At 39.7% G+C, this 11,992-nt stretch overlaps 1 protein-coding gene across 1 annotated transcript; it reads right to left on the minus strand.

The window, feature by feature from the left end:
- Positions 1-2,129: 2,129 nt before the first annotated feature.
- OTOL1 (otolin 1) lies at positions 2,130-11,484 on the minus strand. Its single transcript, XM_059165234.1, has 4 exons — positions 11,121-11,484; positions 7,378-7,467; positions 3,650-3,721; positions 2,130-3,028 (listed from the first exon to the last, which is right to left on the minus strand). Exons 1-4 carry the CDS (start codon positions 11,482-11,484, stop codon positions 2,130-2,132), a joined length of 1,425 nt encoding a protein of 474 aa, XP_059021217.1.
- Positions 11,485-11,992: the final 508 nt, after the last annotated feature.

Here is an 11,992-nt window from a genome sequence, read left to right on the forward strand (position 1 = left end):
GGGTGTGGGGAGTGTTTGAGCAATGAATGTGCTTAATTAAGAGAAGTACAACTTAATTTACCAATTTCCTGAGATTATATCTCAGCTGAGCTGAGTTTCCATTTCCTTATTCTCTTTGTGTCCCAGCTTCTCATTCTTGAGAATTGCCTGGTGCTTGCAACCGTTGTGTGCTTAGGGGCTGGAAATATTAAACAATTCCTCTCTCCCTAAATTTGAAATTTATGCGGGTCCAGACAGAAAATTCTTGGTGGATCTAGATTTAGAATATTGTGTTAAGAGATGGCAAAAATGGTAATAGAAGTGATTGCCGTTTGTATTATAAAATCTAAATATTTGCAACACTGTTTACAATAACGCATTATGCACAACCCCAATTACAATTTCTGAACCTGATATGTACAATTCATGGTTCATTTCCAGAGCTTCTGGCCAAGTGGAATAAACAAACATTCTCCGAATTGAAATTAACTTTTAAAAATTAATTTTTTAAATACAGTGATTCAACAAAAGTGGTCTAATTTGGTCAAAGTGTCAATAGAACCTGAATTAGGTGTAAATATTGATCATGAAAGCATGCATTTTGCTAAAATTGGGTTCTAAAAATAACACCTGGAGAAAAAAGATATAGTAATTTCTGAACTAACATCTTTCTCTCATTACTCATCCAAATATCACCTGCCCATTAATAGAAAAGCCAGACACAATAGTAAGGTAGGCATCGTCGATGTTTAACTGTCAGTCATAAAAGCTATGGCTTTTTCTTTTACTTTTTCAACATAAAAATATACATTAAAGCAAGAAGATAGAAGATATTTTAAATAGATATATTTTCAATGTACATATAAATCTCAAAAGGGAATCGTGTTTTTCAAAGTTTGTCTGCCAGAGCAAGCCCATCACCCACTTGCTTGCCAATTTGACTCACTAAGGCTTGCAAATCTATGTAACGATATGCCTTCACCGAACCAAGTTCAATTTGGAGTCAATAAACTAGTTTCTTTTAAAAATGAGGCCGCTGAATTATTATATATTCACAATTATTAAATATTCATATTGCAAGTGAATTCCCAAATTCTCACCTGTTCACTGAATAGCCAGAATTAATTATTATAGACATGATAATAATGAAGCCAAAGAATTTATCCAAATTAAATGTCCTTCCATGAAGAAAGGAAGGCTGAAATTTTAGCTGAATAGTGATTTAATTTTACTCTTGTATCTTTGGGGGACATTTAGCTTTCCTAAGTACAATAATTTGATGAGTGCCTGGATCTTTGCTACGACCGAGCAATATCTTTATCAACTTACAAGTCCATCTAATACAGATTTTGTATTTTTTTTAATGGGTAAACCTTTACACTGATTCATTTTAAAGACAGTTTAGCTAGTCTTGAGCATGTGTACTCTCCCTAAATAAACCTAACACAGGAACAGCTCCATTTTGTTGGAAGGCAATCCTAACAGTTTCTAAACTTTTGAGAGAAACCTGTTCATCACGTGTCACCCGTTAGCCTTACGCTCACACAGAAAAGAGTTGTATACATTTATATGAGATATAGAAGATATTTAGTAAGAATACATTTATTAATTACAGATATCAATCATATTTTGTATACAGATATTATCTAAATGGCATGACAAATGCCATTATAATGCTAAATGAGAAAAAAGCTAGCTATAAAGTTAATAGACATATGCTTCCAAATACATATAAATATATTCTTTTAAAAAGGTGATGTCTTAAGGGGCGCTTGGGTGGCTCAGTCAGTTAAACATCCAACTCTTGATTTCCACTCAGGTCATGATCTCAGGGTCGTGAGATCAATTCCCACCCAGGGCTCTGGGCTGAGGATGGAACCTGCTTAAGATTCTTCCTCTCTCCCTCTCCCGCTGCCCCTTCCCCATTCTCCTTCTCTTGCTGTCTAAAAAATTTTTTTTAATTTTTAAGAAAAGGTGATGTCTTAAAATACTCATAGTAATTGACTCTATGTGATACAATTTTTTCTTACTCTTTTTGCATTTTTTTATAATTATGAAAAAAGTAATAAAAGTTATTCTTTTTAATTGCATTATCTTATGTTGCCTGACTTATTCCACTGAACCCAAACTACAGTGTCCAAGACACAAGTTTATGGTGAAATTCCAGAATTTTCCTCTGGGTACAAAAGGAACCCAGTAAAAATGCTGTCATCCTCAGGGCTGACATATACACCATTCCAATCTTTTGAAACTTCCAACCAGACTTGGTCCCCTGCGCTTAATTTCAGGATGATGAGGAGAGAGGCCTGGTCTATTTCATGACCATAGAGCGTTTCTCGGGACTTGAAGCGCTTCTTATTCCAGGCCACCAGGCTGATGCGAGCAGGTCGGCCCCTCACAGTGACGTGATAGGAAAAAACATATGCCCCAGGAATACTACAGTTAAATTTGCCAGTGATGGGGCTGTAATTCCCTTGGTCATTATAGAGAACCTTGTCAAACTTGATCGGGATGTTGGGAGGAGGGAAAGGCTTGGATAAGGCAGCACTGAAAGCTGACCGCATGGCTCTGGCCACCTCCCCCTTAGAGCCTTTGAGGCCCCGAGAGCCCTTCTTGCCGATAGATCCCCGGACCCCTTTGCTCCCAAGCTCACCTTTTGGCCCCGCGGGTCCCACAGGACCAGGCGGACCCAACTCTCCCTTTTCTCCTTTAACCCCTGGATCCCCTGGGGCCCCAGGCAGGCCATCTGGGCCGCCTTTACCTTCTGTTCCAGTGTCTCCTTTGCTACCTTTTTCTCCTTTCAGACCGTCCTCACCTTTTTCTCCTTTTGCTCCCCTCTCCCCGGACGCTCCACAGTAGCCCTTATCCCCCATCTCGCCCTTCTCCCCCTTGGCCCCAGGCTCTCCGCTCGAGCCTGGTGAGCCCACAGCCCCCTGGTCTCCTTTATCTCCTTGGGTACCATTTGCACACGTGTCCCCCTTGGAGCCTTTTTGTCCTTTCAGTCCCGCTGGTCCAATGTTTCCTCTATCCCCTTTAGGACCAAGGCCACCTGAAACGGAAAATTAAAATAATGTGTAAGGATCACGTAGGCTATGAACAGAACACTCCCGTCACGGAGCTCACGGAGAAGAAACGAGACCGCGTGACTGGTACTGGAAACCTGGCTCTTGTCCCAGCCACGACTGTGCCATTCAGATCACACCGCTCTCTCACGCGGGGAAGAGTTAATGCCACCAAGAAGCCAGAACCTACATTTAGATCATATAGATCCAGTTCTATTTTCCTTCTACTTTTAAGACAATAAAGAGTTTAGAACTATAGTGGCCCATTATAGTCCATTACACTTAGCATTTTGGCCCCACCCAAGTAGTCTCCTAAATCTCCATTATATCCCTCCAAACCCAAAATCTTCCCAGCAAAGAAACTGAAACCCACAAAGATTCAGGGATATTTTCCCCAAGGACAGCTAGACTGATGAAATGAGTTCAGATGCTTCTATCTAGTCTCCAAACTACCAGACCAGCACTTGCAATCAGTACACTGAATTATTAGATTAACAGCAATTTCATATTTCATCTTACCTCCTGATAACTTTAAGCACAAACAGGAAGGAAGCTAGGAGCTATGCTGTGCGTGGGACTGTACACTGTAGATACAGTTTATGCTCTACCTGGTTCTCCAGGCTTTCCGGGGTATCCTGGAACTCCGCTTGTTCCTGGGTCCCCACGTTCTCCCTTTAGTCCTGAAACGATACCAAGATTACCTTTCCTCCAACTATAGTAGCTATGATGTAAGTAACATCCATTTCCCAACCACGTCACATTCCACTGCTTCCCTTACCAAAAGGCATAAAGGGAAAACAACATGGAAAAATACATATTGAGCATCATTAGAAATAATTTGTTCTGGGACGCCTGGGTGGCTCAGTTGGTTGGACGACTGCCTTCAGCTCAGGTCATGATCCTGGAGTCCCGGGATCGAGTCCCACATCGGGCTCCCAGCTCCATGGGGAGTCTGCTTCTCTCTCTGACCTTCTCCTCGCTCATGCTCTCTCTCACTGTCTCTCTCTCAAATAAATAAATAAAATCTTAAAAAAAAAAAAGAAATAATTTGTTCTAATCGATGGTAAACCATTTAAATGAGGACAGTGCCAATCTCTTCAAACAAACTCAGCTTTTCCACCCACCCCCCCACACACACACTTTTCCATACCTCTTGAAATCTCTATTAAACTCATGACATTTTGCCTTGTGTTATTTATGCATATGTTTCTGGTTTTCCTCTTACAAACTCTCAATGACACTGAAAATGTCCCCTTCTTTATATTCTCCACAATCCCTAAAAAGAGTGTCACCACCATATAAGTTTAAACACAGAGCACAACATTCTACAGTTAGCTAAAACTAATCACATCAAAAACCCTTCCAGGAAAGTAAATATAAATACAGATATAAAAATAAAGTCTTTGACGTAGAGCGTAAGTGAGAAACTAATTTTCATTTTGTTTGGAAAATGTTTCATACACACTTTGGACAAATCATAAAACTGTGAGAATTCATGTTCAAAAAGAAATCTAAAGATGCAGATTTTTAGGTATTTGCCAGAGTACCACAAAGTGGATTTTCATATTGGGTCTGGCTAAAGACCCATCCTGTTAGAGTATAGCTACACTAAATGTATTTTAATTATAAATAATCGTAGTAATAATAGCTAACTCTTATTGAGCATTTCCTTTTTACCAGGTAATGTTCCAAGCTCTTAACATGATTTTTAAAAATTTAATCCAGACTTCTAAATTCAAAATTAATTCTTATTTGATATTAATGCAACCTCTTGTATAACAGGGAGGTTCATGTAACAGAGCACCTGTCATTAATTGGAATATTTTTCACTTACAAAAGTTTATAGTATCTCCAAGGTAGAACAGATTTTTTTATAGATTTTATTTATTTATTTGTCACAGAAAGAGAGACAGACAGACAAACAGAGAGGGCACAAGCAGGGGGAGCAGCAGGCAGAGGAAGAAGCAAACTTCCCACTGAGTAAGGAGCCCGATGTGGTACTCAATCCCAGGACCTTGGGGGTCATGACCTGAGCCAAAGGCAGACACTTAACCAAACTGAGCCACCTAGGCATCCTGTGCAGATATTTTTATCACCACTTTTTATCACAGAAAAAAAACAAACAACTATGAACGTTTACAAATTTGCATAGAGTCAGACATGTCTGCATATAACATTGGTTGGCATCAATTTGTCAACCATGTTATTTATGATAGAACTAACTTTTTTCATTTTATTTTTGCTAAAAAAAAGAACTTCAAAGTCAAATTACAAGTCATGAGAAGAGACTCCCCCAGATTTCACAAGACCAACAGAGAAATTTCACCATAAGCTGCTCAGTAGTTTTTTGAGTAGCTAACCTCCTCCCATTACCATTCCTCATAAAATTGACAATTTGGAAATTAACCCATAGGCCATCAGGAAACTGTCTGGGTTCCTTTGGAGAGAACCCAACTCTGAACAGAAGTGAGCGACCGGTTCTATTCCCCATCCTTGCTAATACTCATATGCCAACCATCACCGCACAGTTACTCCTGGTTCTCAAGTTCATTTAAGGAATTTAGCTTCTCACACTGGATATACTTAATCAGGTTGTGGCTAACTAGAATTGCAGTCATTCAACTCATTTATTTTTCTTTTTTTTTTTTAATTTATTTATTTGACAGAGAGAGATCACAAGTAGGCAGAGAGGGGGTGGGGGGAGGAAGCTGAGCAGAGAGCCGGATGCGGGGCTCGATCTTAGGACCCTGGGACCATGACCTGAGCCAAAGGCAGAGGCCCCAACCCACTGAGCCACCCAGGAGCCCCTCAACTCATTTATTTTTCTAACTTTCAATCTTAACCAAGAGTCCAAGCTAAGTCTGGAAGTAAAAGGAAAGTAAAGTTGCCACTTTATAGAGACTGACTGAATGAATTTCTACTTTTGATCTTTCATCAAAGCATATTCTTAAGAAACTTATCTTGTGGTACTTCCTTGTTTTTTCTTCTACTTCCAGAAGTCTAGCTTCCAAAATGTATGAATCACTGGGGTTTCATCACTCATCTTTATTTCACAGGGTTTTCTGCTAACATAATTCAGCCACAAAAGGATTAAATGTTTCTGAGAATGAAAATCGCGTAACTGACAAGTGTGAAGTACCTCTCTCACCTTAGCATCTTTTTTGAGTAATTACTTCACTGAATGTTCTACCAGAAACGAGTTAGACAGTTCCTGAGCCATGTGGAGGGTGATGTATAGATGATATTAGGTCTTTTGACATGTGACACGGAGGCTAAAACATTTAACTTGATGGATAGATGGTATTTCTACAGGCTGGCAGTATTCACTGAGGAATTTCTAAATGTCCCAGTGAATCTGTAACCTTCCCTCAACATCTTGAAGCACTTAGAGAACCACGGATTTCCCAGGGCAGGACACCCTTCTGGCTGATACATCTGCAGAATTAGAGAACTTCTGAACTGGAAAAGATCTATGAAAGCACACATAACCACAAATCTTCTTTGATAGTAAATAGGGTATAAATAAATATCCAGTCTATTCCCCTTGGTTTCCAGAGAAGGTAAAGTGACTGGTTCAAGGTCACTGATACAAGTTCGATGTCTTTCATTTTAATTCAGTGCTCTTCCCACCATAGGCATTCCCCAGATTTGAGTGAGCCAAAGGCTATTCTCCTTAGCAGAGATGCTACCCACCTAAACAGAATATTCTATAGGATTACCTACTCTATTTAGTTCTATCTAATACAAAATTAATTTGTCTCATAAGGAAAAGAACACTCAGTAGTAAGAAATGACACTCCCCTCAGAGACTATGTCTTGTGGCTCCCAGTCACTAGGTCAGCTATGTGGCCAATGAGAGACAGAAAAGATGTGTGAGAGCCTCTGTGTGTACAGGGGGGGGGGGGGGGGGGCGGGGAATGGAGAGAAAGAGAGAAATGTTGCCAGGAAAGTGTAAAATTTTTCAGTGGGCTATTTAGAAAGTTAACATTTTTATATCAAATATAACTTACAACATGCTTTACCAAATTATTACATTTTTAAAAATGGTTTTACCTATGGGACATCTGGGTGGTTCAGCTGGGTAAAGGTTTGCCTTTGTCTCGGGTTATGATCTCAGGGTCCTGGGATCCTGCTCAAATGGCAGTCAGCTTCTCCCTCTCCCTCTGCCCCTCCCCCCTGCTCATGCTTTCTCTCTCTCTCTCTCAAATAAATAAATAATCTTTTTAAAAAGTTATTCCACCTGAAAGAATATGGCATTTACTTAGCAAGTTGCTCTCCTGAAAAATGATGCAGAACACACCTTGAGTTTTGACATGAAATCAATATAATTACTTACCCTTCTCTCCTTTCTGGCCTTTTGGACCTTGGGGTCCGACAACTCCTGGTGGCCCTGGGATCCCCAAATCACCAGCCTCTCCCTTAAGACCTGGAAATGGGATTTAAAAACCATCACGATTTTTTTAAAAATCTCTTTTGAAATGCATTACTTCTAAAAAAAAAATTTTTTTTAAGCAACCATTTTATTGAGACCAATGACTGTTAGTGTCCTAATAATAAAATATGGGTAACAATAAACTACTACATAACCCTCAGGACAATATTTTTGCCTGATTTGTAATTTTGTACTACCTGGATAGATAAATTGAGTCCATTAGTACTTGTCACTAGATTCGTGGCAGCAATCAAGTGATTCAGGAAAGCAGCACAATATCGAACAACAAGAACAAAATGATTATCTGGCTCTTCACCTGATGTGGACCACACTTTCAAATTGGAAGTAAAACCACAATACCTAGCACTTTTGGTTTTCCCATTAGCTCACTTTTGCAATTCTTCAGGATCTACTGCTGAGACTCCTACACACCAGCTCCTGCCAGCGTCAGCCCTCAACATCCCAGCATCCTTTCCCTCATAGAGCTGAGATAAACCTTGAAAAACCACCACACAAATAAGTAGACATTATCACACTGTAGTTAGTGATTGAAGGAAAATAGGAAGGCCCTAGTATAGTACAGTAAATCTAATTTATGGGAGCAGAGGAGACATCCCTGAGAAAATGTCAATAAGCTAAGATCCACTGAATACATTAGGATTTTCTGAGGAAAAAGAAAAAAAAAAGTATTTCAGGAAAAACAAGGTGGAAAAGAACACGGAGTTTTTTAGAAACTGAAAGAATAGTGGAATAGGTAGAGCTAATGATTGGATGAAGGAGGCTAAGAGGGAGGCAAGGGTGAGATGGTGCAGGGCTCAAACGTCACTGGGTGTCCTGTCTCGTCCAGGCAGTGCAGGTCCTGCCACTTACCTCGGCCACACAGGGACCCTGAATCTAGGATAACTACACTTCCTGCTCACGCAGACTTATTCGAGCCTTCGGAATTCTCTCACAACCCCTGACTGGAGTCATTTATGGCCAGGTTCAACGAAATTGTACTATTCATCTTAACTTCCCCTTAATTTTTGTAACTAAGGCTGATGGAATGGAGAAAATTATATTCAACAGAATTTTTCTTTGAAAAAAACCACATTTGTTTGGAAGACAGTACTCATAATAGAGGTTAAAGCCAAAGGCAAACTCAAATAACCAAAGGCGGTGATTAAGTTCTGTCTAGAAAAAAAAAGGAGAGCAGAGAGGAAAGGAGTGGAGAAGGAACAGGCAGGGTGGACAGAAGCAAGCAAGATGGCCAGTTGCAGTACGCTGTGCAATGTCTCCCTTCCTCATGAGCCCCAAATACCCATTGTGGTTATACTATTCAAGGAAATGATAAAGGGCAGTGGCCAGGTTGCCACAGGGAGCACACAGAAACTGCATGGGAGGGCACAAGAGGCAGCGAGGCTCCCCCATCCATCCAGGTGACACATACATGTGGGCGAGATGGGTGTAAGTGCTAAAAGGCTAGACATAATGGGAAGAGCAGGGACTTGATGGTACACAAACCAAATCTGACTCCACATTCTGCATTTAGAGGCAGTATAACCTCCAAAATTACCTAAAACTCTTGGAAATGTGATTAAATCATCCATTGAAATGTAATAATACTTTTAACAGCTTGTATGAAGATTAGATATGGTAAAAAAGTGTTTAACGGTTCTTGGCACATAGTAGGTAACTATAATTACAACTACTAAATGAGTGAAGTTGGAGATAAAATTTCATGTAGACTCTTACCTTTGCTAACTATTAGTTATATTTGTACACTTTAAGGCATTTTCATTCAGAAACTATAAAATTAGGCTTGTGACTTTTAAAGTCCACATTTAGTATCCACATTACAGTGGATAATGTAAATGTCATGTGTGCAGTGTGTTTGTGTAAGTGTGTGTGTGTGTGTGTGTGGTCAAGAACTGAAAGATAATGAAGAAAAATTAAAATAGTTGTGTTTGTGTTGGCTCATTTTCATTTTCAAGCTTGATTAATGTCCCTCTTATGCTAGATTTCTAATTTTTTAACAAAATGGTGTTTTTGAAACACTGGAAAAGCTAGAACAAATGTCTATGAATCTCAGAAGCAAGACCCTATGGGGCTGACTATTTCCCAAGATAAGAAAAGACTCCTACTACAACTACCTGGAAAAAGAAACACAGTTTTCTGAGCATTTATCCATCCCAGGTACCGCACTGAGCCTCTCTTGATGACCCCATGAAGTTGGTTTTATTCTTATCCCATTTTACTACTTTGAAAACTGAAACAGAGGTAATGAAGCTTCCCCAAGGCTGGACCGTGAGAGACAAGACATTCTGAGCTCCTAAACACTCTGTGCAGAACCAGTCAGACTAAAATATATGAGCACCCCAGGCAGGCAAAGTATTTGGCACATCTCCAAAATATTTGTCCTATGTATTTAAAGGAGAGGCTGAGCTCTGAGAACAGCCCAGCTAACCCACCACTGGGTAAAACCAAAGCTCCTACATGACAGACCCACAGCCTTAGAAGACAGTTCAGCAGCCAGCTGTGTTCGCTTGACCATGCCTTTGGAGGTCTTCACCCCCCCCCCTCCGTGCAGCTCACCAGCCAGAGATGATACTAAAGAGAAATTTGGGTAAATGTAATTTTCTCAGTATCATTGCATTTCCAATAATGTTTCCACAACCCAGAAATCTCCATGCCCTGACCACTGCCCAGCAACTGTACCCTTTCATTCCAGCTCTGCATGAATATTGATCACATTTCCCAAAAGGTTCCTGTTAGAAGACAAAATGAATGAAAAGCTTAATGAGAATGCACAATTCCTGATTTTATAACTTGACATTCTTCAGGCAAGACACAACAAATATATCTATATGGTCTTTTTCCAGGGGATAGCAAATTTGAAATTGACATTTTGATCTCAGTTTTACCTGATTTCTCTGCTATAAGACATGTCAAAGCTGAAATGTATTACAGTAAAATCCAGCATGTGCATCATGTGTATATTAAAGGTATCTGGAATTTTGAAACATGTTACCATGGTCTTCAATGGAGAAAACTGTGGGACAAGGATACAGTGCTGCCTGGGAATTTCAAAGAAGAGCAAACTGAATCCTGCTCCTTATTCTCCACCTCACAGACATGCCATTTCTAATCTGAACTACAAAAAGCACTCCAGAAACCCATCAGGCAAGCACACACTCTAACCAGACAGCAGAATTTTCACATACCCTTTTTACATCAGCCATTAATGAAAAGACTACACCGGAAACATGTAATTTGAAGAACCACATAGCAGTGCTGGGTTTGGGAGCCCAGTTTCTGCTCTAACCAGCACTGTCCAATAGAACTTTCTGCAATGATAGAAATTTGGGTATCTGTCCAGCACAATACAGCAGTCATTGACCCATGCGGCTACTAAGCATTTTTAATGTGGCTAGTACGACTGAGGAACTGAATATTTAGTATTAATCTTTATGTTTATTTTTATTCATAGCCGCACATGTGGCTTCCGGGCAGCACAGCGCCCATTTGCATTTGTTCCCATGTTACTCCTAGGCCTGTCACCATTCGCAGGACAACATAGAAACCCTCCTGGCAATTCTGCCCCCAATCCACCTCTCAACTCCAAGGATACCCAGGTAACAAATACCGCTTTGGGTATGTTCAATTACCTGGCTTTCCAGTCTGTCCGGGTTCTCCTTTTGGCCCTGGTACAAATGAACAACAATCACAGCAGTTCAAAAAGATATCAGCCGTGTCAAGAGTGAAGTTTTCGAAGGGGAAGAGAGTGGCAGCATCGAAGGCAGACTCTGGGGCTGAGGGGCTTGGGGCCGCTTTTGTCAGTTCAGCAGCTTCCATGAAAGGAACTTCCTTTTCTTCTGGAGCTGGGCCACTGGACGGCTTGAGACCCTTCAGCATCTCTTTTCCCTCAGATTTCTTCGTAAATTTAGTATGTGGTGTGGTCTTTGCTACTGTGTCCATACCAGCAATCGCCAAAATAATTAAAATGGCACAAAGCCAAGAAAACATCCACATATTTGAGGCTGGAAAAAAAGATATAATGGCAATATATATACCTATTACATGAGATCCCAATGTAATTAAGAAGTGATATAAATATATAAGAAGGAAATATAGGTTCATATATGAACTATAAGAATAAACAGTATGATAATATTGAACAATATTTTAATGTATTTTAATGCAAATATATGCTTGAATCACAACAGGATATTTTATTTACTTAAAGTATTCATTATAAGGAACAGTTTGTTTCAATTCTCTTTTCTGGTACTTTTCCTAGTGTTACATGTTCTAAAATATTGTTCTCAATCATTCAAATTATCTTGCCAACTAGCAAACATGATCTATAATAAATGCAACATGACTTAATAGCTTATACACCCTGTGGAAAACAAATATGTATAATTTCCTGACTGACCTCACTCAGATTTATAGGAATCAAATACATTTGTATTAGAAGGAGATGAAAAATATTGAGCTGAGTAGTTTATTCCAGCAAACTCAATTATTTTGAGAAAAA

The sequence above is a fragment of the Mustela lutreola genome, chromosome 2, assembly GCF_030435805.1.
Source record: "Mustela lutreola isolate mMusLut2 chromosome 2, mMusLut2.pri, whole genome shotgun sequence".
Lineage (NCBI taxonomy): Eukaryota > Metazoa > Chordata > Mammalia > Carnivora > Mustelidae > Mustela > Mustela lutreola.

Excerpts from the sequence above, each read along its gene's own strand:
- OTOL1 (XM_059165234.1), bottom strand. The coding sequence starts at position 11,484 with ATGTGGATGTTTTCTTGGCTTTGTGCCATTTTAATTATTTTGGCGATT. Across the intron at positions 3,722-7,377 it reads AGGCCAGAAAGGAGAGAAGG|GACTAAAGGGAGAACGTGGG; the intron begins GTAAGTAATTAT and ends GTATCGTTTCAG. Across the intron at positions 3,029-3,649 it reads CGGAAAGCCTGGAGAACCAG|GTGGCCTTGGTCCTAAAGGG; the intron begins GTAGAGCATAAA and ends TTTCCGTTTCAG.